The sequence below is a fragment of the Orcinus orca genome, chromosome 2, assembly GCF_937001465.1.
Source record: "Orcinus orca chromosome 2, mOrcOrc1.1, whole genome shotgun sequence".
Taxonomy (NCBI): Eukaryota; Metazoa; Chordata; class Mammalia; order Artiodactyla; family Delphinidae; genus Orcinus; species Orcinus orca.
Genome location: NC_064560.1, coordinates 190130323 through 190157333, shown reverse-complemented (window position 1 = coordinate 190157333; position 27011 = coordinate 190130323). Strand labels below are relative to the sequence as shown.

Genomic DNA, 27011 nt, shown 5'->3' with positions numbered 1-27011 from the left:
GGCCCAGCTGCTCCGTGGCATGTGGGATCTTCCCGGACCGGGGCACGAACCCGTGTCCCTTGCATCAGCAAGCGGACTCCCAACCACTGCGCCACCAGGGAAGCCCCCAGTGGGGTTTTTTGTTCTTTTTGGCCACGCTGCATGGCTTGCAGGATCCTAATTCCGCGACCAGGGATCAAACCCACTCCCCTGGCAGTGAAAGTGCGGAGTCCTAACCACTGGACCACCAGGGAATTTGCAAAATTAGACATCTTTTTTCTTTTTTTTTTTGGTCATACCACACAGCCTGCAGGATCTTAGTTCCCCAGCCAGGGATGGAACCCTTGCCCCCTGCAGTGGAAGCGCAGAATCCTAACCACTGGACCACTAGGGAATTCCCGCAATGGTTTTTAATATATTCACTGTTCTGCACCCATCACCAATATCTAATTTAAGAACATTTTCACCACCCCAAAGAGAGAACTCTGTACCTGTTAGCAGTCACTCCCCATTCTATCCCAGTCCCTTGCTGGGAGAAAATATTTTGCAAAAGACATATTTGATAAAGGACTATTATCCTGTATATATATATATATATATATATATATATATATATATATATATACTCTTAAAGCTCAACAATGAGAAAATTAACAACCCAATTTTAAAATGGGCAAAAGACCTGAACAGACACCTCACCAAAGAGGATATAGAAATGACACATAAATATATAAAAAGATGCTCAACATCGTATGCTATTAGGGAATAGCAAATTAAAACAATGATGAGATGCCACTACTCACCTATTAGAATGGCCAACGTCCCAAACATTGAAGACACCAAATGCTGGTGAGAATGTAGAATAAGAACTTTTGTTCATTGCTGGGGAGAATGCAGAATGGTACAGGTATAGCCACTTTGGAAGACAGTTTGGCATTTTTTTATAGAACTAAGCATACTCTTTCCATGTGATGCTGCAGCTGTGCTCCTTGGTATTTCTCCAAGTGAGTGAAAACTCATGTCCACAAAAATTCTGCACATGGATGTCTATAGCAGCTTTATTCATAATTACCAAAACTTGGAAACAACTAAAATGTCCTTCAGTAGATGAATAGATAAATAAACTGTGGTACATCCAGACAATGGAATATTATTCAGTGTTAAGAAGAAATGAACTCTCAAGCCGTGAAAAGATATGGAAAAAACTTAAATGCATATTACTAAGTGAAAGAAACCAATGTGAGAAGGCTACATACTGTGGATTCCAAATACGTGACATTCTAGAAAAGAAAAATCTATGGACACAGTTAAAAGATCAGTGGTTGCCAGGGGTTTGGGGGAGGGAGGGATGAACAGGCAGAGCACAGAGGATTTTTAGGGCAGGGAAACTATTCTGTATGATACTGTAATGGTGGATCAATGTCATCATACATTTGTCAAAATCCATAGACTGTACAACACCAAGAGTGAACCCTAATGTAAATTATGGATTTGGGGTGATAAGGATGTATCAGTGTAGATTCATTGGTTGTCATAAAAGCATTACTCTGGTGCAAGATGTTGATTGTTTGGGAGGCTGTGGGTGTATCGGGTAAGGGGGTGGGGCAGTATATGGAATTCTCTGTACTTTCTGCTCAATTTTGCTGTGAACCTAAAACTACTCTAAAAAATAAAGTCTATTAAAATTAACCCAAGAATACAACACCAAGAATCTATCATATATACTCGACTTTAGTATCACACTTAAGTTGGGATGGTTCCAGGGTAGTGGTTGCTCTTCGTGCCCTCTGCCCAGGATCCCTTCACTGGGCCAGTGAACTACCAGGTCTTGGATGCTAAGAGCTCACTCTGCACCTTTCTTAGGTTGGTTCCCACCCTGCCTTTGGCTAAGGGAAGCTGTCCCCCACCAGGAGATGCCCTGGAGGTTATACTTCCTCTTCATGGCCAATGACTGGCCAAGGTGGGTGGAACAACCTCTATGATACAAGGTGTGCTTCAGAGCTCCTCGTGGGATGAGGCTGAGGCCCACTTCTTCCTGAATCCATATCTCTTCAGCGTTCCTTCTTTTGCCCTGTCCCTTTCCCCCACTCCCCTCTAGGTTTCTCCTGAGAACATGCCCTCAACAACTGACTTGCACAAGGATCACCTCTCAGGCTTTGTTTCTAGGGAACTGATCCATGACAGTTCCTATGGACTGTCCCTGTCTTCCAAGTATATCCTGATTTATTTTGCAAAATATTACATGGAAAGTCACCTTAAAAGGGTCAGGTGATTCATTGTCCACAGTATTGCTCTGATGCAAACAAACAAAAGAACTTTAAGTATTTTTTTCTGCCTTGGTGGTCTGAGACACATAGCACTGCTATGAGCCCGACTCCAAGCCAAAACCAAGACTTTTCCTCCAAGCAATGTTTTTACATTAAAAGAGTGACTTTGGAGGAAAAAAAAGTAGAAGTAAAAGAAGAAAGGACTGTGGTGGTGACATACAATGTGGCCAGAAATGAGTCTGAAAAACTGTGGGTTTCCCTTGGGTGGGCCACAGATTTCAGATTTCACAATAAGACCTGTGTTTACACACACACACACACACACACACACACACACACACACGTTCATTTATACAACTCAGTGTCTCCCCTTCAAGAACTAACTGTATTAAGACCAGTCAGAATTTCTACCTTGGTCCTTCTGAAAAGCATACCCCACTAGGTAATGAAGACAACCTTGACCGTATCCTTGGAGGAGAAAAGCCCCCACCCAGCTTGAGGCCTGACCCCTGCTCTCCAGGCTAAACTCCCTTACAGACTTTGGGCCATTTACTTAATTTCTCTGAGCCTTCACTTTTTCATTTGTAAAATGGGAATAGTAATAGCCCCTACTTCATAGACTTTATTAGATAATTAATCCTTTAAAGAGGACTAAATGATAAAATAATACACTGCTAACAGGTCCTGAGTGAGCTTTAAAAAACATGACAGCTTTTTTTTTTTTTAAAGAAGATGTTGGGGGTAGGAGTTTATTAATTAATTTATTTATGTTTGCTGTGTTGGGTCTTCGTTTCTGTGCGAGGGCTTTCTCTAGTTGTGGCAAGCGGGGGCCACTCTTCATCGCGGTGTGTGGGCCTCTCACTATCGCAGCCTCTCTTGTTGCAGAGCACAGGCTCAAGACGCGCAGGCTCAGTAGTTGTGGCTTACGGGCCTAGTTGCTCCGCGGCATGTGGGATCCTCCCAGACCAGGGCTCGAATCCGTGTCCCCTGCATTGGCAGGCGGATTCTTAACCACTGCGCCACCAGGGAAGCCCCGGCAGCTTTAATACTAAAGGGAAAAAAGACATTTTAAAATTGGCTCCTGAGGTCCTTGACTTCAGGCCTGTCTCTGATTACCCCACAACCTCCTCCTCTTCTGTCGTCACCCGGAATTTACTGAGCGCTCACGGAACCTCTGCAGAAGGCTCATGCTCCTCTCGCTACATCTGCTTTGCGGTGCCGGTGCTTGTTGGCAATGGAACTCCCTTCTCCCTCTCCCGAGGGTGAGGTGCAGGCCTGCCTGGCTGTTCTGGAACAGAGCTGGACTACAAAGCTTACCTAGTTCTGTTTTCTTTCTTTGCAGGGTTAAAAATTTACACAGGCCCCTCAGGTGTGCAGAAAATATTGTGTTCCTCTACGTCCTTCGACTGGATCTTGCAGGGTAAAAGGGCAGGGGAAGGAAGACGGCTTAAAGGGGGAAGGAAGACGGCTTAAAGGGGGAAGGAAGACAGCTTCAAGCTGCCAATGAGAGGCTCCTCAGGTTCTTCTGGTTTAAATCACTTTCCTTCAGATCTGGGGGGGAAAACCTATTAGTCTTTCAGGCTGTCTTCTTGGTGGCAGAAATGGCTGGATAGCCCCAAATACCCACTCTCTCTTGCTTCCTTTAATAACAGAACCCCTGAGTTTTAGCCGGGTCCATGGCTGCCCAACGAAAGGCCGCATTTCTGAGCCTCCCTTGAAGCCAGGTGTGGCTATGTGCCTCAGTTCTGGCCAGCAGGATGTAACATACATGTACATTTTCCAGCTGGCTGCCTGCAACGTGACATGGTGTGGAGCCATCTTGGACCAGATAAAGCCAACGATCTAGGAATGGGAGCGCTCAAGACAGAAGGAATCTGGGTCCCCGGCACCAGGGAGCTTCTCTATCAGCCCTGGACTGCTAACACTTGAAGTGTTTCATAAGAGAGAAACCCATCTTGTTTGTGTCACTGTCACTATGGTTTTTGTCATAGCAGCTGACTCTGCATTCTAACTAATATACTTTCTGTTCCCTCCTCTTTTCCAAATGGCGTCTGGAGACAGGGTAGACTTATGTAGCCTCGTGGCCATCAGAGGTGAACTCAATTTGGTTCTCCACTTAGGGTCTCACAGGCTGAAATCCAGGTGTTGGCCAGTCTGGGTGTCTACCTGGATGCTCTGGAGAAGAATCCACTTCCAAGCTTATTCAGCTGGTTAGCAGAATTATACTCCTTGAGTTTGTAGGACTGATGTCCCCATTTCTTTGCTGGTTGTCAGCTGAAGTCCTCACTTAGCTCCTTAAGCTGCCTGCATGTCTGTGGCCCCTCTATCTTCAAACCAGCAATGACTCTCTCTAGCACTAGCCAGAGAAAATTCTGCTTTTAAAGGGCTCATACAATTAGAGTAGGCTCCTTTTGCCATATAACATAATCACAGGAATGATATCTCATCATCTTCAGAGGTTTTACCCATACTGAAAGAGGAGCAGATTATACATGAGTGAGGGTTATGGGGGTTATTCTTAGACTACTGCCTACCACAGAGGTAAATAAATGCTTATTGATTGACTGGAAATCCTTAAAAAACAACCAAGAAGAGATGGTGCCCCCCTTGAGTACAGGAGCACAGCAAACAGCACTTACCTGTATCATGCCATTTAATTCAATTGTTACCTACTTAGTGAGCACCTACTATATGACAGCTACACTTTTAGGCGCTGTGAATATAGAAATAAGTAAGATAGACTGGGTCTTGCTCTCAAGCAGTTTAACTTTTAGTGGATCCCAGGAAATGAACTAACAAAAAATAAATGAGACCATAAAGCTAGGTAAAAGGCTAGAGAATGATCATAAAGCTAGGTAAAAAGCTAACTAGAAGGGCTAGAGTTTTGTGTGCTATTTTAGGTTGGCTGGCCCAGGGCAGCCTCTCTGAGGAGGTGGTGCCGTTTGGGCAGGAGCTAGTTATGTGTCTGGAAGGGGAAGGGCATTCCAGGAAGAGGGAGCTGCGTACACAAAGGCAAGAAAGCCATCAGGCTGGAGTGGAGTGAGTCATGTGGCAGGAAATGAGGTCATGGGGTTAGGCGGGCGATGTGAGCCAGGCAGAAGTTTATTCTGGAAGGATGGGATGGTTTTTGAGCTGGAAATCACGATGAAAAGTTTCCGAAATAGAGAGTAGTGATGGTTGCCCAGCAATGTGAATGTAATTAATGCTATTGAAGTGCACATATAAAAATGGTTAAAATGGCAAATTTTATGTTATATGTTTTACTACAATAAAAAAAGAAAAAGGAAAAAAAAAGAATAAGTAGTACTTGGTCAGAATAAAAACAAAGGGACTTGGGAGCCGCAGGGAACAGTGTAGTTAAATGCTCAGGGGAAGGGAGGGTATGGAACATTTAAAAAAAAAAAAAAGAAGCTTCTGGGATGCTGGCCAGGCTCAGTCTTTCATCTGGGTGCTGGTTACCTGGACATGTTTGCTTTGTGAAAGTGTATTGAGCTGTACATTTATAATTTGTGCATTTTCCTCTAGGTACATTATACTTCCATTGAAATATTTAAATTTAAAAATAAGATCAGTCTGTCTGCGGTGGGAGGAATTAACTGTAGGGACCCTCAGGGCTGAGGCTAGGGTCCAGCACTTATGATGCTCTCAGTGAATAGCTGACACTTGGCTGGACACTGAACTAAGTTTTTTCATTACATGTATTATTTTATTTGGTCTTTATAACAACCCTATGAAGCACAGAGAAGTGAAATGATCGCCCAGGGTCACACAACCAGGAAGTGTAGCAGAGGTGGAATTGAAACCCGGGTGGTCTGGAACCACAGTCCAGGCCTTTAACCATCACATCAAATGGAGTGAATGAATGCATGCATGAATGATATATTCAACTATCTCTTTCTCTCTAAACCAGAGGTTCTCAACATGGGGGAAACTTTTGGCAAAGTCTGGAGATATTTTTGGCTGCCACAACTTGGGAGAGGGGTGCTGCTAGCATCAGATAGGTAGTGGCTAGGGATGCTGTTAAACATCCTAAAATGTGCAGGACAGGCCCCCACCTTTCCACCAACAAAGAATTACTGGGCCCCAAATGTAGTAGTGCTGAGAAGTGTTGAGAAACCCGCTCTAAACCTAACCAATTTCTTTCACACTCTCCCCAACTCTTGTTGCTCTATAATCTTCATCTCACTTAATCTCCCACCATTAGATAAGAAAAGGGTCTGAATCTGACATGGCTCCTCAGGGCTCTTATCTCTGGTGAGAGTTAGCGGCCACATCCATATCCAGCTGAGCCTCATTACCCTCTGATTGCATGGAATGGTGGCAAGAGTCCCAGACTGTGACTTTTCTTGTGAGAATTCTGCCAGGGGCATTTGATGGGGAGGTCCCCATGCCTGTATGTCCACGGGGAACCTGCCACCTTCCTGCCACCTGTGTGCTGTTTTGGTGCCAACCTCCCTGCTCCTGGCGCTTCCTATTAGCACATACCTTGCTGCCATCCCATGAGTGGGTACCAGGAGCCCAGGCAGTGCCCAAAGTCAGACCCCCATCTTCTTTCTTTCTTTCTTCTTTGTTTTTTTTGCAGTACACGGGCCTCTCACTGTTGTGGCCTCTCCCGTTGCGGAGCACAGGCTCTGGATGCACAGGCTTAGTGTCCATGGCTCACGGGCCCAGCCGTTCCACGGCATGTGGGATCCTCCCAGACCAGGGCACGAACCCGTGTCCGCAGCATCGGCAGGCGGATTCCCAACCACTGCGCCACCAGGGAAGCCCAGATCCCCATCTTCTTTTCCTAATTGGGATTCTTAATTTATAGCCCAGCAACCAAAGATCCTATTAACACAGGGAGTAACTAATATTTACAGGGCACTTACTTGGTGCTAAGTACCGTGTTAATAAATTTAATCCTCAGAGAGAACTTATGAAGTAGGGGCCGTTTTTTCCATTCAACAGTTGAGGAAACCCAGGCACTGAGAAGCTAAGCGACTTGTTCAGGCCACACAGCTTGTAAGTAGTAAAACTGGGATTTGGATTCAGGTAGCTTGATGGCCCACCACCTACAAGTTCCCATTCCAGGCTTCTCACGTCTCAGCCTCCTCCCCGTGGCTGGCCTAGGCTAGACACCTTACAGCCTCTTCTGAGGCTTACCTGACCTTCACCATGGCAACCCCCAGCCACGCCCCTCCCCATGTCCTCAACTTTCAGCCACCTTCTCTTGTCCCAACTTTGAGCTCTCAGCCCACAGTGATGCTGAGGGAGACTGAGGGGGCTACCCCCGGCCCTTTGTTTGCCTAAACATGCCTGGCACCAGGCCACTATTTTTATTCCATTTCAGTTGTGAAAGCCTCACCAGCCAGAGGTCGCCATTTATTCTGGGTGAATTGAGGGAGTGGTTAAGGACACTCTACCTCTCTTACTAGACAGTAAGTTTTCAAGGGTAAGGGACAGAATCCTAATTCTCTCCATGTTCAGTTACACCTGGCATATAATGTTAATGTTCCCCATTGAGGAAGACTGTGAAAGCATAGTGGTCATGAGAATTGACCTTGGGCTAGGATAGACCTGAGCTTGAAGCCCATGTTCACTCTGGAGCTGTGATCTTGGGCCAGCTGCTTAACTCAGGGTGGGTGAGCTTTTTCTGTAAATGGTCAGACAGTATATATATTCTTTTGTGGGCCATATAGTCTCTCCTATAAATACTCATCTCTGCCTTGTTCCCCAAAACAGCCACACCTAAACCAATGGGTGTGGCTGTGTTCTTTTTTTTTTTTTTTTTTTGGCAGCACCAGCAGCTTGTGGTATCTTAGTTCCTTGACCAGGGATCGAACCTGGCCCCAGCAGTGAAAGCGTGGAGTCCTAACCACTGGACTGCCAGGGAATTACCAAGGCTGTGCTCTCATAGACTTTTATTCACAAAATAGGCAGTAGGCCCAGGGTAGTATGCTGACCCATGATTTACTGTAAAAGAAGATTATAAAAGAAGATCAGGGAATTCCCTGGCGGTACAGTGGTTACACCTCTGTGCTTTCACAGCCAAGGGCCTGGGTTCAATCCCTAGTCAGGGAACTAAGATCCCATAAGCTGCCCCGCCAAAAAAAAAAAAAAAAAAAAAGACAACCCATGAATGTAGTCCTATATCTTGCACTTGACGTCTTGATGTTCTTGGGCAAAACTGGACTTATTCCCTCACAATAATTCAACTCAACTTTCTGTGCTCCACAACATGGCACTTTGTATGTATAGTATTTCATTTTTCTCTCCCTGTGAGATAATACCAACCGTCTGAGAAGTAGCATTGCATATGGATTAAAAGCACGGGATTCTGCAACTAGACTGCCTGGCTCCGCATTCTGGCTCTGCCACTTCAGAGGTGTGTGACCTTCAGAAAATTAACCTCCCTCACAAAACTTCCCTCCGTTGCCTTATGTGTACGCTAATAGTTCCTCCCTCTCGTGGGGTTGTTACGAGGACGAAACAGATCTGCACATCGAATCTCCTGGGGCTCTTTAAAGATTCCAAAACCCAGGCCACACGCAGACCAATGAACTCACAGTCTCTAGGGTGAGACGGAGGCATCAGTGTCTCTGAAGCTACTCTAGGTGGTTCCAAATATGTGCACAAGTTTGGAAACTGAGGGTTAAAGTGCTCCGCGCGCTGGCTTTGATCCTTGGGTGGAATCACTGCGCCCCCTGTTCCCACGCACTCCAGGACCCCCGTCCCCACCCACCCAGCCCTAGCTCACTGCGTACCCGCCTCCCTGGGTTTCTTTAGCCTCGGAGCTCAGAAGGCCCGGCGGGTGCACGCTGGGACTCGTAGTCCCTGCGACTCTCCGGCCGCTTTCCCGCTTCCCATTGGCTTTCTAAGACGCCCCGCCCCGAAGCTCCGCCAATCACCACGGCGCAGCAGACCCTCAAAGCGGGGAGCGAGGACGCTGCTCTGCAATCACTGCAGGGCTACCGTCGGAAGGTGGCTGGTTGGAGGCGGCGCGTTGCGAGGAGTTCCCACGGTCCCACCGCAGGTAACCGTGATTCCTGGCAGGGGACTGCGGCCGGGTCCCAAGCCCCGGACCAGGGTCGCCCATCTGCCGCAGCTCTTGGCTTCAAGGCAGGGATTTTCAGTTTCCCCGGCCTTTGCTGAGTAATCCATTTCTCACCCAGCGAAAGGGAGTTTCTGCACACGATGAATCCCGAGGGAAACCCTGCGACCTCTCAGCCTGCCATGCTGTGGGGTTGTTGGTTGGCAGGGTGGGGCTCCTTCTGTTACGCGTGCTCTGGCAGGAGACCCAGGCCCCTCCGAGCTCAGAGAGAAACAGACCCGAGACGAGAGCACATTTACTAAGGTCTCATAGCCAGAGAGTGCCGGGAGGTGTCTGGGGCCTGGCTCCCATCTTCACAATCTAGAAACAGGTCAAGCTGTTGAGGCTTGTAATGCAGAGGGTTGCACCAGTTTCCAGTTAGTTCTCAGTAGTCCAAGGGGGAAGGGGTTATGTTAACCACCACGACTAATATACCCAAACGTATAAAAACATCCCTCCAGAGAAATCAGGAAAGCTCTACTTCTCAGAGGCTTGAGCTGGTGGGAGTTACAGGATGATTCACATCAACAATGGAAGTGAAAGTTACCTGGATTTGGTCCCCTCTCCTAACTCTTAGAGTTGAGGTTATACCCACAGGTGTTATTCAGTGCCAAGAACTGCAGAATCTGGGAGCTGGGAGAAGGAACTTTGTGTCGTATGCTTTGTTTGAGAGGTGAAAATAAATGCCCAGGATTTGAGAGTTGCCCTGTGGTATGTAGTGAGTGGAGTAGCCCCGCTTTCTTTATTCCAGGGCTGCATTCGTTAGCAAACATATATTGAGCCTTACTAAGCTTTTTGAGCAGGGATTATTTCGTAAAGGGGAGAGGCAGTCTACCATGAACCATTCCAGTGTTCAAGGGGCAGCATCTAACCCAGACTTGTGGGAAGAGAGAGAACTTTGCAGAGAAGGGAATGATTGAATGGAGCTTGAGGGATGGGCAGGAGCTAATGAGATGTAGGAGAAGAGCGTTTCGCCTGGGTAACAGCATGATGAAGACAGGGAAAGAGCACCAATTTTGGACCTGGAGTCCCGGAGCCTGGTTGGAGCAAGGGATTTCATGTGGATAGTGGAGAACAGAGAGGCACGTCTTGGCAGGATCTCCTGTGCTGCTGTAAGAGATTTGGATTTTGTCCTGAAAGCCCTGGAAGCCGAATTTAGTAGATGTGTATCTTAGATACTCTCTAATTTGGAAAGGTGTTGGAGAGAGGCCACAGCAGGGAGCTCACTGCAGTAATTCCCAGGAGAATTGCTGAGGGTTTTAAAAACAGTTGCAGCGGGAAGGGAGAGAAGATGAAAAAACTGTGAACTGTTAAGGAGGTGAACACCATACCCAGTATTGTTCAGTAAAAATATACTGAAGCGAATGCTGTCTCTTGAGTTTTCCACCTATGACTATCTTTTTAGGAAATTACCCGCATTTTTTTCCCCCCTTAAACTGCAGACATTGCTTTGTAGACCAAAATTCAAATCCCAGTTTAGGATGGGGAAATTATCACATATGTCGAGGATGTTGAAATCTGAATGGTTAAGCATATAAGACTTGAATTTTCCTGTAATCCAGGAGACACAAATTAAACCCCATAATTAGATCACTTTATATCTATCAGATTAGGAATTATGAAGTTTGATACTCTCGAGAGATGATAGAAATTTGGAAGAGTATCTTAGAACAGTACAGCTGCTAGCAAAATAGGTATATCTTTTTTTTTTTTAAATTTTATTTTTGGCTGCGTTGGGTTTTCATTGCTGCACGTGGGCTTTCTCTAGTTGTGGCGAGCGGGGGCTTCTCTTCGTTGCGGTGAGCGGGCTTCTCATTGCGGTGGCTTCTCTTGTGTGGAGCACGGGCTCTAGGTGCACAGGCTTCAGTAGTTGCAGCATGCAGGCTCGATAGTTGTGGCTCACGGGCTCTAGAGCGCAGGCTCAGTAGTTGTGGTGCACAAGCTTAGTTGCTCCGTGGCGTGTGGGATCTTCCCAGACCAGGGCTTGAACTTGTGTCTCCCGCATTGGCAGGCAGATTCTTAACCACTGCACCACCAGGGAAGCCCCCAAATAGGTATATCTTAAGACTCAGTGGTTCTACTCCTAAAGTACCTTAGAGAAAGAGACATTTGTATACAAGGAGATGAGTATAAGAATGTTTTTGCAACATTGTTTGTAATAGTAAAAAAATTGAAACAGCCTAAATGTCTGTTAGTAGGGGAATGTTTATAAAGTGGATATATATTTTTTAAAGTATAATAAATTGATTGGAATGAAATAACTTACGGTAGTGGTTACCTTGTGGTATGGGGAGAATGGGACAGGACATGGGGGACTATATTTTCTGTAATGTTTTGTTTACGGGGAAAGAGGGTTAACGGATTTACAGAATATTAACAGTTGATGATCTGGATGATGGTAAACAGGTATTTTATGTTATACTTTGTACATTTCTGTAGTTTAATGTGTATCCTTCAATTTTGTAAAATATAAATTATAGCAAAATTAAACTTAATAATTAACATCTGGCTATAAAAGTCATGTTCATTGATTTTGGGAAAAGACTACAAACTATTATTAATCCCAGGTTTCAAAATATAGTAATTTGGAAGAAATTCAAAAAAAGGAATTCAAGTGCCAATAAAAGCAGTGAAAATAAAACTGTAGAAAAACCATTAACCATTGGTCAAATTTAACTTTGCTAGATTCCTAATTGTAATCATTAGTAGATTTAAAAAATGTAGGGAGGGGGAAGGGTAAGCTGGGATGAAGTGAGAGAGTGGCATTTACATATATACACTACCAAAGGTAAAATAAATAGCTAGTGGGAAGCAGCGGCATAGCACAGGGAGATCATCAGCTCAGTGCTTTGTGACCACCTAGAGGGGTGGGATAGGGAGGGTGGGAGGGAGACGCAAGAGGAAGGGCATATGGGGATATATGTATATGTATAGCTGATTCACTTTGTTATACAGCAGAAACTAACACAACATTGTAAAGCAATTATACTCCAATAAAGATGTCAAAAAAAAACTTTGATGTAAAAAATAATAATCAATAAATAATGCTTTCTTGACTATATTTTGAAATATGATATAGCTGCTAGTACCTTTTGTAATGTTAAAATATAATTTTTAAAAAGTAAAGTCATAATTTTATACAGATATAAAAATGAACGAGTGTTAAAGATTGTATTTAACTTATTAATGAGGAGATTCAGTGAGGTATTACAACCAGTTCAAAGGAGAATCCAAAGTACATTTGTAGATTAGAAATACTGAAATGTGCATTGTGAAGCCTGGATTCTTTCTTTCACTAGAGTCACTTGAACCTTCACTTGATAGAATTCATTTGCATGTCTTTAGACATGAATTACTAGCATTGCTAGTACCCATGGTTTACAGAGTTGTGAAAAAAATTTCCATAGAATCGGAATTAGATAACCTTGAAGGACATGCTCTAATCTAGAATCTGCTTTGCCACTGAATCAGAAATTTTCCCTGTGGAAAAAAGTTTGATTAACTAACTTGAACAAAATCCATATTTTGTTTGAGATTTGAGATAAGACCTATTTGGATTATTTTTTTTTATTTCACTCTTGAAACAGGAAATCAAAGGATTTGAGAACTGAATGGGCCCTTAATAGTTTAGTTCTACCGAACTAAACAGATGGACAGTTAAGGCCCAGATGGACAGTTAAGGCCCAGAGAGGGTCTCCCTTGACTTAGTCACTACCTGTCCCATATTAAAGAGTAATTGCACCTGACATTTGTTAAAAAATGGCAAGATGGGTTTTATTCCAGCGGTTGCCTTAGAAGAGAGAGACTTCAGTATAGAACTGAGTTCAACTCCAAATACATCAAGGACAGCTGAGACTTATCACCAATAGACAGAGTGGGAGGGTCAGTGGCTGAAAAATTACTAAGAGGAGCTTGATTAGATGTCAAAGATGGGAGGTTCTTGCAGGATTCTTCTAAACCTGGGCTCAGCAGGCCAAGGTCTAGTCGAGAAGAGGGCTCAGAGGAGCTTGACTTAAGTTTGGTGAAGGAGAGGTCCTTGTCATCTGTCCTTGTCTCTTGCATGATGATTTTGTTGTAAGCCCCCAGGGAACAGAGAGCAGAATCAAAAACCTGTAGGTTTGAAAGGCTCTTCACATATACCATTGTCTGCCCAGCTGCTTCTCCTGGCTTTGATGGTTCGCTGTCTCTAACCCAGAGCAAGTAGCAAGTACAGCGCTGATGGTGGGAGGTCATAATGGTGGTTAAGGTACGGGCTTTGGTGTCAGACATGGAGCTGAACTTGATTCTGCTATTTAGATGGTCCTCTAACGGTAGCATATTACTTGCATTGCTGGTACCAGTTGATCTAGAATGGGCTTTCTGTCCCAAACCTCCCAAATGGATAAACCCCACTTGATGGTACACTTCCTGAAGTAAAGTGGAGTCCTTCAATTGAATCACTGACCTCATGTAGCCCTGTAGCCTGAGAGAGTCGCAGGACCAGTGGAACCAGTGAGGACCTGTCCTTGGAGGCTGCTGAAATTCATTTGTAAAGGCTTGTCCGTTGACTTTGACTTTGTGTGGTTCAGGTTCTCCTTTGACAGGTTCTTCTAAGAGCTCTTTATAACCGATTACCAACAAGCGCTTTAAAATAGGGTGGTGAAGAGTACTGTGGGTATCCTGCTACTGGGGGAAACTTGGAGGCCCTGGGGTATGGGCTGCAGCACTCCCATCTGTGGTTGCAGGGTCTCCCAGATTGTTCACATAAACAGTGCTTTTTTGTGACAAGCGAGGTGGTGTAGTGGAAGAAGCAATCTTTGGAATGAGATCTGTGTGTCACCCAGCAGTGCCACTTTCTACCTAGTTTCTCCACCTCTGCGAGTCCGTCTCAGCTGAAGGGAGTAATGAGCCTGCTCACAGGCTGCTGTGAAGATGGTAAAGTGCCTCACACACTGCATGGCTCATAGACACACACATATCCCACTCACCCACCGTGTGCAGCAGCACAGCACTCTTGGGGAAACTTCCGTCCCGCCCGTGGTTAGAGCAAAAGCTACCTGGGTCATTTTCTCCCTGCAACAGTTAGCAGACTGAACACATACCCCTAACCATCCCCTTGGAGGTCTTTCCACGCTTGGCACGTTAAAAACTGCCTTCCTCTTTTAAAGGCGTCACTGTATCCCATTATAAGGATGTATCATAATTGATTTAACTAGGCAGCCTCCTGTAGATGACCATTTATGTTGCTTCCAGGCGGGCTCCCTTACCTTCTTAAAATCTCCCCCGGGCTTCCCTGGTGGCGGGGCAGGTGTTTGAGAGTCCACCTGCCGATGCAGGGGACACGGGTTCGTGCCCCGGTCCGGGAAGATCCCACATGCCGCGGAGCGGCTGGGCCCGTGAGCCATGGCCGCGGAGCCTGTGCTCCGCAACGGGAGAGGCCACAACAGTGAGAGGCCTGCGTACAGCAAAAAAAAAAAAAAAAAAATCTCCCCCTTTTGAAAATGATACCAGCCACTCCCACTGGGACTGCCTCCCCCTGCCTTTATTTCTTCCCCAGCACTCATCACCACCGGACAACCTGTGCGTTTGAATGGTCTGTCTCTTCCTGCTAGAATGCCAGCTCTGCGAAGGGTTTCATCTGTTTGGCGCCCTGTTCAGTGCTTGTGAGCGCCTGGTGGGTGCTCAGGCCATGTTGTTGGACGGGTGGGTGGGTAGACAGGAAGAAGTAGATGACAGCGCCCGTGTGACTGGTGCCATGGAGGGCCACGAGCAAGGGCGGTCGCCAAGGGCGCGTTTGGCAGGGATCATTTCTTTTTCCTCATGAACTTTTCACTCTGATGAAACAAGAATAATAGGTATGCTGCAAGATTATGACTTTGTTTTCATGTTTTGACTTTGTCAAGAATATTGCTGACCAGGAAGTTGCTGTCTGAGACCTGCTGCTTTGAGATGTATTCATTGCTGAGGGCAATGGAAGGATTATATTACTTTCACATCTTTCCTTTGCCCCAGGCCCTGATATGTTTCCCAGAATAGCATTAGTATGTTTTTTTAAGTTGCATTTCCCAGTCAGTGTCACACTGTGAGGCTTTTATTTATTTGTTTGTTTTAAAAATTTATTTTATTGATTTATTTTTGGCTGCCTTGGGTCTTCGATGCTGCCCTCAGGCTTTCTCCAGTTGCGGAGAGTGGGGGCTACTCTTCGTTACCGTGTGTGGGATTCTCATTGCGGTGGCTTCTCTTGTTGGAGCGCAGGCTCTAGGCGTGCGGGCTCAGTAGTTGTGGTGTGTGCGCTCTAGAGCACAGGCTCGGTAGTTGTGGCACATGGGCTTAGTTGCTCTGTGGCATGTGGGATCTTCCCGGATCAAGGCTTGAACCCGTGTCGCCTGCATTGGCAGGCGGATTCTTAACCACTGCGCCACCAGCGAAGTCTCTGTGAGGCTTTTAACTTGGCATTGTGTTCAAGGAACCACAACTCTGTGTTTATAAGAAGAAGGAAAAAAAGAAGATAGACAGGAACCATCGCCAAATGTTAACCATGAAAATATCACTTGTGTATGGATAAGGTACTTTGCCTCACCGAGGAGTAACTTGCTAGTATTTTAGTAGAAGAATGAAAGGTAAACTGGAACTTGTAAAACTAACCTGGTGGTGTTTTTTATTTGCTAATTTAGGCATTTGAGCTGGTGATGTCTATTCTGTTGTTCACAGTCAGCCAACCATTCAATTTTAGTATTTTATTTCAATATGAAGGGGGAGGACTTCCCCCGTGGTCCAGTGGTTAAGGATCTATGCTTCCACTGCAGGGGCCACGAGTTCGATCCCTGGTCAGGGGAACTAAGATCCTGCATGCTGTGAGGCACAGGAAAAAAAAAAAAGAGGGGGAAAGGTCACACACCAGTGTCTCCAGAGGAATGAGCCCCTTCGGGATTAAGTCGCATGATCAAAACTCAGAAGAGAATGGTGTGCAAACCAGAGAGCCTGTCGATGCAAGATGATAAAAACCCCAGGCTGTACCAGTCACGTGGGCTGAGAGCACATTCTGGCTCCCTGTTGTTTCAGTTTTACCGGAACGTAGCCATGTCTACTGGTTTCTGTATTGTCTCTGGCTGCTTTCCTGATACAATGGGAATTGAAGAGTTGTGATGGAAATGATGTGACCTGCAAAGCTGAAAATACTTACTTTCCAACCCTTTACAGAAAGAGTTTGCCGACCCCTGCCGCATGGGACGGCTTCCTGGGAGGCTTGGCGGCAGGCGGGAGGCTGCTGGTTGGAGGACCTCAGCAGTCACTGGCACACCTCCCCTCCCGTTTGGAGGCCACTGCACAGCTCTGGGGACGGGAGCTTGGCTGTCTCTTGCCTGACCTCACTGCTGCTGCTTCATACATTTGTATAACTTCACCTTTTATTGCCCCGTGGTGAGCCCTGGGCAGGTCGAGTGGACTCGGGAGAGCATCCTCCGCTACACGCTAACGTACTCACAGACCAGCAGGTTCCAGTGTTGGGGCAGCCTGGGCAGTCCATTGCCCTCATCTGTGACGCACCTTGACCGTTTCAAGACAATCTTGAAAACAAACCTGGGGCACGTTATTGTAGCTACCCGTGCATCCATGACCTTGCAGTAGAGCTAAAGAAACCTGGATCCAGCACCAACTCAGATTCTTAATTCTTACACATTAAGAACTGAGTTCTTGGGAGACGTTATCCGGGGGATAGGGTAGTGTGGTTTCTTGACGGGGATGCCAGGCTTCTGGGCGGAGCCGACTAGAGCCTGCCAGGGTTAAGGAAGAGGCCTGCTGTGGGTCCAAGTGTTGTCCTGGGCATCACCCAGAGCTTGTCAGAAATGCAGAGTCTCAGGCCCTGCCCAGGCCTACTGAATCAGAATCGGCCTTCTAACAAGCCCCCCAGGTGATCTCGGCGGACAGTCAAGTCGGAGAAGTGCTGGCCCAAGGTGCTTTTACTTGTTTAAACTTTGACCAGACTCAGGGCTTTCTGTTCTTTCACTTGGGGGGAAATCCATCATTTTGAGTTTCAGCACAGTGTCAGGCGCAGATGCTGAGGATGGTTTCTTAGGCTTAGACGTGGTTCATGCCTTAGCTGGCTGTGCGATCCGTGAGGACAGAGGCCTTGTCCTGTCCCTGCTGCGTTCCTGGCACCCAGCACTTTGTTTGGCAGGGTTGGAGTTCAGGAGACTCTGGCCCAATGGGTGAATGAATGAGTGAATAAATTAGTGAATGAGTGAATGAGCGCTGTTTCGTCAAAAGGCATCGGAGGCAGAGGTTAGCCTCCTAGACTTTGCTCTGCTCTGAGTTTCTATATCTCAGAGCAGACTGAGATGCTCAAAGACTGTTTTTCCTCTTGTCTCAGAGTGAGAGGCCTGGCTTCTGTCACAGGAAGGCTGTTTTTTAAAATAACATGGTCAGGACACAGGGCAGTAAGATAACATACTTGTCTGAGTAATGCAAAGTGGCCTCAATCTTGCCTTTTGTGCTTTAAAGCCCTTCAAAGTTTTGGCAATGAAGTATAAAATTGGGCATGTACTTCATTAAGAATAGTCTTGAGATGCAGAACCATGTAGCAGAAAGGCTGGACCAGGAATTCAGAAGGCATTGGTTCTGATCTCTGGCCAGAGCTGACTGTCTGTAGATATTGGGCAAGTCACTTCTCTCGTGCTTCAACCTCCCCGTCCTGCAAAACAAGGATTAAAATATTTGCCCTGCCTCTTGTACAGAATAATGTAAATGGATTGTGTCATGCAAAGACATTCATTTGGGCTGCCAGTGTTAGACTATAGCTTATCCAGGTAACTCACAAACGTAAATTGCCCCCCCCCCCGTGTTTATACTGAATGTATGTTGAATTTTTACAAACTTTATTGTATAATTAATATATATTAATTGTAGTAAAAGAGACAAAAATAAAGATCATCCTTAATTCCACCTACCAAGAATAACTGCTGTTAAATTTTGTCTGCCTTCCACATTTTGCTATGCACACATTATATGTCTATTTTCTTACAAATAGTTCACAGTATGTGGTAGGCGTTTTTCCAACACAGTCAAGTTTGTTGATGAATTATGTCTGCCATATTCCAAGTTGTGACAAAAACTTTAAAAGTTTGCCCCAAGAGCTTTCTCAATATTCTTTGGTTTATACTCGTAACTTCAACCCACAGTGAAGGTTGGGAGCTGTGGGCAGCCCCCTGCTCCACCCGGGGAAAAGGGCCGCAGAGCTAAGAATAAAATTCTGCTCTGTCATCATTTTTATCCTCAGCTTGTTGTGTCTGATGACTAAATCGTCTTATCTTTTTGACCCGTTTGCTGTGATATTTGCCTAGGGGCCAGTCATGTTCTTCTGTTCATGTCATTCCTTTCTTGCTTGACTCAGCCTTTTTCTTCCCAGATTTCTACAGTGGAACTCCAAGGCGCAGAATGATTTGGGAAGTCGCTGTGTTGCTCAGCTTGGCCCTGGGAGCTGGTGCTATTCCCGTGGACGATCCTGAGGACGGAGGCAAGCACTGGGTGGTGATCGTCGCGGGATCAAATGGCTGGTATAATTATAGGCACCAGGTAAGAAAATGACTCATCATTTCCTTTATGACGCTGGCATTCTGTAAACAATCCTGGACATTGTTACTAGAACAGACTTTTTAAAAAGCCAGTTATGTTCCTATTAGGTTGGCAAAAATAAGTGCGTTGGTGAGGCTATGGAGAAATGGGAACCCTCCCACGTTGCTGGGTGGATTATGAAACGGTACAGCCATTTTGGAAAACATTTTGACAGTTTCTCAAAGTGGCCCATCTGGGGTCACCTCAGTCTGATGCAGGGTTTCTCAACCTTGGCACTATTGACACTTGGGTCCAGGTAATTCTTTATTGTTGGGGGGCTGTCCTGCACATTGTAGGATGTTTACCAGCATCCTTGACCCCTGCCCTCTAGATACCAGGAGCATCACCCAACCCACTGTCACGACCAAAGTTGTCTCCAGCCTGTGCCAAATGTCCCCAGTTGAGACCCACTGGTCTAATACCATCATTTTATAAATAAGGAAACTGAGACTTGAAGAGAGGAGGTGACTCGCCCGAGGCCACGCAGCAAGTTGAGGTGCAGACGGGACTCTGGTCAAAGCCTCGCGAGGCCTCTTTGCCCTCCATGCCTCTGCCCTGCTGCTGTGCCCTTACCCCTTTCTCCTCATCTTTCCTGGCATTCCCAGCAAATCAGCCTGGCAGAAATCAGAGCGGAAAGAATCTATATTCGTAAATACATTAAAAATGCAGCCTCCAGGTGAGAACGTGAAATGGTGCAGCTGCTTCGGAAAACAGTCTGGCCGTTCTTCGAAAGTTTCAACACACAGTGACCATATGACCCAGCATTTCACTCTTTAGGTATATACTAAAATAAATAAATAAACACATATGTCCCCCCTAATAAAACTTGTACTCAGATGATGAGAGCAGTTTTGTTCACGTTAACCAAAAAGTGGAAACAGTCCAAGTGTCCATCAACTGATAAATGGATAAACAAAATTTAGTCCATCCATACATTTGGCCATAAAAAACAACAGGGTACTGTATACATGCTTCAACATGGCTGAACCATAAAACATTATGCTAAGTGAGAGAAGGCGGTCACAAAGGACCATAGGATTCCATTTATATATGAAAGTCTAGCATAGGGAAATCTAGAGAAACAGAATGTAGATTAGTAGTTGCCAAGGTCTGGGCAGAGGGAATGACTGCTAATGGGTATGGGTCTCTTTTGGGGGTGATGAAAATGTTCTGGAATTTGAGAGTGCTGATGGTTGCGTGACTTTGTGAACATACTAGAAACCACTGAATTGTATATTTTAAAAGGTTGACTTTTATGGTATGTGAATTCTACCTTAATAAAGTTGTTATTTAAAAAGTCATTGAGGGAATTCCCTGGTGGTTCGGTGGTGAGGACTGCACGCTTTCACTGCTGAGGATCCGGGTTCAATCCCTGGTTGGGGAACTAAGATCCTGCAAGCTGTGCGGTGCAGCAAAAATAAATAAATAAATAATTTTAGGGACTTCCCTGGTGGTGCGGTGGATAAGGCTCCATGCTCCCAATGCAGGGGGCCCGGGTTTGATCCTTGCTCAGGGAACTAGATCCCACATGCATGCCGCAACTAAGAGTTCACATGCCACAACTAAGGAGCCCACGTGCTACAACTGAGGAGCTGGCGAGCCACAACTAAGGAACCCGCCTGCCACAACTAAGACCTGGTGCAACCAAATAAGAAAATTTTTTAAAGAAAATTTTAAAAAAAGAAAATTTAAAAAAAAGAAAAAGAAAAAAAAGTCATTGAATCTTTCAGTTCTCAGAGACAAGATGCACAGATGATCATGGTTGGTGCTGGGCTTGCATCTAAGAGCCCTTTACACAAATGAACTCATTTAACCGTTGTGGGGTTACGTGCAGTAGGTCTGGTTGTTGTTCCCTTTTTACGGATGCATGGACTGAGGCTTTGAAAAGGTCAGTACTTCAACCCAACGTGGCCCAGATGGCAAGTGGTCGAACCAGGATTCAAACCCAGACTGACTAGCTCCAGAGCAGCGTCGTCCAACAGGAGAGCCACCTGTGTCGTGGCAAATTTTCTAGTAGCCACATTTTTGTTTTTTTTTAAACTAAAAAGAAACAGGTGAAATTAACTTTCATATGTCCTCTTTAACCCAATATAGCCAAACTATCATCATTTCATTTGTAAACAATATAAAAAGTTACTAATGAGATACTTTACTTTTTTTTAAATATACTAAGTCATCAAAATCCAGTGCATGTTTACCTTCACGTTACATTCAGTTTGGACTGGTCATATTTGAAGTGCTCAGTCACCAAGTGTGGCCAGCGGCTGCTGTATTAGACAGCACGGACCTAGCATCTGTATTCCTGATGGCTTAGCAGGGCTGCCTCACGTGCGTTTCACTCCCAGGGTGTCAGTTTCATATCTGTTAAATAGGGGTTGGTTTAGATGAACTTCCTACCGGCTCTATAATTTGATGATTATTGAATGACTTATTTCTTGAATGCTTTTTGTATGTTAGCTGAATAGGAAATTTGGCTTGATTGAAAAATTACGATGGCAAAATGATCCCTTTTCTTTTTAATGTTTAACCCAGACCTGACCCAGTTAAAGAGGAGCAACCCGAGTACTAACTGCCCAGCTCAGTTTTCTCCTCCCTCTCTAACCATGAGTCCGAAAGATGCAGTGTTAAATATGGGTCATTGAGAGTGGATAGGCTGCTTCCTCAGCCACCAACCAACTTAAAAAAGCATGTATTATTGGTTAAATATTATTAAGTATAGGTATCCGATTAACCTTTGCCCCAGAAAACATTTTTAAGTGTTGCTAGTTTCCCTGGTTAAAATATTCCGTATCAAAATGGAATGAGGCAAGCAAGGCAAAAAGAAGTGGCCACAGACTGAAATTTTCATCCCTAAATGAGGGAGGATGCTGGCACTGAGGCTGTGAAGAGGAAACGTGGGTGCTGAATCATCTCTGGCCTCAGCCCATATACCAGCCGGACGGGTTCTCTGCCAACATTTGCCGTCTCGACTTCGGAGGCTGAGCACTAAAATAGCATTTGAAAGAACTTGTCCCCTAGAACCTACACACACTTTTTTTTCTACACAGACTTTTTTTTAAAATACATTTATTTAATTTATTTATTTTTGTCTGTGTTGGGTCTTCATTGCTGGGTGGGCTTTCTCTAGTTGCAGCAAGTGGGGACTTGCCACTGCGGTGGCTTCTCGTTGTGGAGCACGGGCACTAGGTGCGTGGGCTTCAGTAGTTGTAGCACGTGAGCTCAGTAGTTGTGGCTCATGGGTTCTAGAGCACAGGCTCAGCAGTTGTGGTGCATAGGCTGAGTTGCTCCGCGGAATGTGGGATCTTCCCGGAACAGGGATCGAACCCGTGTTCCCTGCATTGGCAGGCGGATTCTTAACCACTGCGCCACCAGGGAAGCCCCTCTACACAGACCTTTGAACTTACATTTTTATAGAGGTTTATATTTTCCTTGAGTGAACACAGCACTCATTATCACAGATTTCTTTTGTTTAGGGAAGATTTGTACACCAGGCACAATTAAATCACCGCAGAGAGCTTTTCTGTGCTTTCTGATGGTTATTTAACCTATGTTGGTTAAACTGAATTGGATTTCTCTGTTTTCCATTTTTGGCTGGGATAATGGGATGACAGAGAGGGAGTTGGTTGGTCTGCGGTGATGCTGGTGGGCGTGCGGCCTCTTGAGTGTTGGGGGGAAGGTCTTGGGAGGACAGGCTCCTGCAGTGGCAGAGGCAGAAGCCAGGCTGCAGTGCATGGAGGACAGAGAGAGAGGCCCCGCAGTGCAAGCTAAGCTGCACACGGGGACAGCGGTACCATCTATTCTTCCGACAGGCTTGTAAGGGGGAAAAAGAAGTATGTAGGTCACCAGAGGAGGTACAGGACTGGAGGAGGGTTTCTTTTAGGGCAGAGATTTGAGCACGCCGAGAAGGAAAGTATAAGGCCCAGTGGGGGCAGCGGGGGGTGGTGTTAAGTAGATTGAAGGTGAAGTTCACCCTTGCCCAGGCCAACAGGAGGACGCTGAGGATGGTGGGAGTTGGGAGGACAGGCAGATGTGAGCCAGGTGTCACTAGGAGAAGGGGGCTTGGGGGGCAGTTTGAGGTCACTGCTGGGCAATGGAGCACTGAAGGAGGAGGTCTGGCGTGTTGGCAGTAGGACAGGAGTGGTTTGAGAACAGCAGGAGGGGTGAGGGGCTGGGAGAATGCTGGTGCCTCTTCCCCTCTGCTGGTCTCAAGCTGGGGGCTGGCGCGGTAAGGAAGGGAGCTCCACCTCATCCGGGAAGGCTTTGAGAACATCCACATCCTGGGGCCAGGAGGAAGCAGGGAGGGAGAGGGAGAAGTCTAGAACTCACACACATCGGAGTCGGGAGGAGAAGATATGATGATGGAGGGTCAAGGGCAGAGTCATTACATTTCTGAGAGACTGCCTTTCATTTTATATACTTTTAAAGTGTGTACAATGACCCCTTTTTAGAAACAGCTTTATTGAAGAGGTATACGTTTACATGTCATACAATTCACCTATCCTATAGCTTCGTGATTTTTAGTAAATTCATACAGTTGTGCAAGCATTACCACAGTCCGGTTTTAGGAGCCTTCCATCATTCTAGAAAGTCCCCCATGCCTGTGCCCATCCCAGCCCCATGCAACCAAGGATTTGCCTTCTGTCTTTATTGTTTCGCCTTCTCCAGAAACTTCCTGTAAATGGAGTCATACAATATGCAGTCTTTGTGGTGTCTGGCCTCTTTCGCTCAGCATAATGTGTTTGAGGCTGATCCATCTTGTTGCAAAATATCACGTATATTTTAAAAACAGAAACATGGATGGAGAGCAGAGCGGAGTAGGACTGACTCGGGGGAATGCAGTTAGCCCAGGAGGGCTGTCCTTGTACAAGCCAGAGGCTGGGCAGGGTCGTGGGGAATGTGGGCCGTGGACTTACACAGACCCCGGGTATAATTCCTGCTCTCCGCTCACCTGCTGTATTAGTTTGAACAAATTACGTAGTCTCGCTCTAAACCTCTGATTCTCCTCTGGAAAATTGGAGGTGGTGGTGAGCTCAGTGAGGCATCCCCGCAAAGCCCAGACCCAGGGCTTAGCCTCTGCCGTGCTCAGAGCACGTGTCAGGAAGTGGTCATATACACGCAGTGGTAATATACCCTCAAGTGGTAATATCCTCTCAATGAGCAGCCCGTGAGAACCACTTCCCAGCCCCTACCTGGTTTGAAAGTGGACCCCTTGGCAGTGACTAGAACATGCCAAGTATTTAGCCTTTGCTCCAAGCCGGTTATCCTTATTTTACTTACAGTTGGCCTGAGGTAAGGCAGCACAATCAGTGTCCAGACAGTGGCCTGCACCAGGACATCACGGGATGCATTAGTAAGCCCCGTCGGAACTCCTTACGCAGGCCATGAAACAAGCTGAGTCAGCAGTCTCTGTTCAGTAGTCCAGAGGGCTCTGCCCTTTCTTTAAAGCTTTGCTCAATACCCTCCTCTCACATGGCATCTTGTATGGCATTTCTGTTTTAAGGGGGAAAAATGCATAGAGATCAGATATGTTCCAGGGAATCCATTCAAGTAACCTTTAACACCATCTCCAAGTCAAGTGACTTGGCCTAACCCTACCTTTTATCTCTCTTGAGTACCAGTAAATGCTTGACTCCAACCAAAAACCCTTCTGAATTAAGAAAGTAACTCCAAGGACCCAAGAGAGAATCACCGCTTGGCTCTGAGACCACTGTGTGTGGAGGCAGGGCGTAGGGCATGGTCGGGGGCAGGAGATCTGGGTTGGAAGCCATGAGCCCTTCCTGAGCTTGTCCGCATCTGTGAAATGGGCGTAAAAGCACCTGCCTGTCAAGGTGGTGGTGAGGAGCCAGACAGTGTAGGGGAGCACTAACAGGACAGGCTGAATATATTTTCTAAAATACATGGTCTTATTGAAGCCTATTTTACAGAGCATGTATAATTCACCCATTTCAAGGGCTCCACCCAATGATTTTTTTAGTACATTTACCAAATTGTGCAAACATCACCATAAACCAGTTTTAGAACATCTGCATCTCCCCAGTAAGATCCCTTGGACCAATTTCCCTACCTCCAGGCCGAGGCAACCACTAATACACTTTCTATCTCTGTAAGTTCGCCCTTTCTGAACATTTCACACAAGCGGAGCCCTGCAACGTGGTGTTTTGTGTATGGCTTCTCTTAGGGTAATGTTTTTGTGGTTATCTGTGTTGTAGCATGTATCAGTACTTCATTCCTTTTCTTGACAAAAAGTGTTCCATTGTATGGATAAACCACATTTGTTTCTGTTTACCAGTTGATGGACATTTGGGTTGTTTCCATTTTTTTGTCTATATGAATCATACGGCTAAGAACATTTATGTGCAGGTCTTTGTCTATATGGACAAATGTTTTTGTTTCTCTTGTGCAGACACCTAAGAGTAGAATTTACTGGGTCATATGGTAAATTTATACTTAACGTTTGAAGAAACTGTTAAACAATTTTCCAAAATGGCTGCATCATTTTACATTCCCACAAGTAGTAGATGAAGGGTCCTGGTTTATACTCACCAACACTTGTTACTGTCTGTCTGGCTATGAAGTGGTATCTCATTGTGGTTTTAATTTGCATTTCCCTAATAACTAATGATCGTGGACATCATCTTTTTATGGGCTTATTAGTATATCTAGTTAAGTGAAATGTTTATTTAAATCATTTATCTATTTTTGATTGGACTGATTGTTTTATTGAGGTGTAAGAGTTCTCTGCATATTCTAGGTACAAGTCCTCTATCAGATATGTGTTTTGCAGATATTTTCCTCTTACTCTGCTGTTTGTCTTTTCATTTTCTTACTGATGTTTTTTGAAGCACTCGTTTCTAATTTTGATGACGTCCAGTTTGTCAGTCTTTTCCTTTTATAGACCATGCTTTCGGTATCATATCTATGACATATTTGCAGTTATAACTCAAGGTTCCAAAGATTTTCTCCTAGGTTATCTTCTGAAAGTTCTATTATTTTAGCCCTTACATTTAAGTCTACGATCCACTTCGAGTTAATTTTTGTATATGGTGTGAAGTGAGGGTCTAAGTTCATCATTTTGCTTATGGATATCCAAATTGTCCCAGCACCATTTGTTGAAAAGACTCTTCTTCCCCAGTGTAGTTTTGAAAACAGGAAGTGAAAGTCCTCCAACTTTGTTTTTTTTCAATATTTTTTTTCACTATTCTAGGTCTTTTGCAGTTCTGTACAAATTTTAGGATCATCATGTCCATTTCTGCAGAAATCCCTGCTGATCGGTTTTTAAAAATTTTAAGGGTAGTAAGTCTTCTGATCCATGAACATGAGATGTTCCTCTATTTAGATCTTCTTTAATTTCCCTCAGCACTGTTTTATAATTTTCAGAGTACAGGTCTTGCACTTCTTTTTTTTTTTTTTTTTCGGTACGCGGGCCTCTCACTGTTGTGGCCTCTCCCGTTGCGGAGCACAGGCTCCGGACGCGCAGGCTCAGCGGCTATGACTCACGGGCCCAGCCGCTTCGCAGCATGTGGGGTCTTCCTGGACCGGGGCACAAACCCGTGTCCCCTGCATCGGCAGGCGGACTCTCAGCCACTGCGCCACCAGGGAAGCCCTGGATTATTTCTTGATTTTTACTGTTGCAGTGACGCTGTGAGCACTCTCCCATTACACATAGTCTAGGGCATCGGTCCCCAACCTTTTTGGCACCAGGGACCGGTTTCTTGGAAGACATTTTTCCTGCGGAACTCGGGTGAGGGTGGGGGATGGTTCAGGCGGTAATGTGCGCGATGGGGAGCCATGGGGAGCGGCAGATGAAGGTTTGCTTGCTTGCCGGCCACTCACCTCCCGCTGTGCGGCCCAGCTCCTAACAGGCCGCAGACCAGTAGTGGTCTGCGGCCCTGGGGGTTGGGACCCCTGGCCTAGGGTATAGCTTGGAGTAGAATTGCTGGGTTGGAGGGTACATGCTTCAGTCTGATCCAATAATGTCAAGATGTTTTCCCTAGCCCAGTGCCAATGACACTATACTTCCACCATCAATGTTTTAGTTTCCTATTGTTGTTGTTACAAATTACTACAAACTTAGTGGTTTAAAACAATACAAATTTATTATGTTA

The 27011-nt window shown here is 45.6% G+C and overlaps 2 protein-coding genes across 3 annotated transcripts in view; one reads left to right on the top strand and one right to left on the bottom strand.

The window, feature by feature from the left end:
• SLC24A4 (solute carrier family 24 member 4) overlaps nt 1–27011 on the bottom strand; it is a 640065-nt gene that overhangs the window by 283559 nt on the left and 329495 nt on the right. The gene's annotated exons all lie outside the window — the stretch shown is intronic.
• The window catches only part of LGMN (legumain), a 34953-nt gene continuing 17054 nt past the window's right edge, over nt 9113–27011 (top strand). For both annotated transcript variants that reach the window (XM_004262350.4, XM_049706590.1), the window contains exons 1-2: nt 9113–9261; nt 18701–18867. In XM_004262350.4, coding sequence (XP_004262398.1) covers nt 18730–18867 — 138 coding nt within the window. In that variant the 5' untranslated portion in view covers nt 9113–9261; nt 18701–18729. The remainder of the gene's footprint in view (nt 9262–18700; nt 18868–27011) is intronic.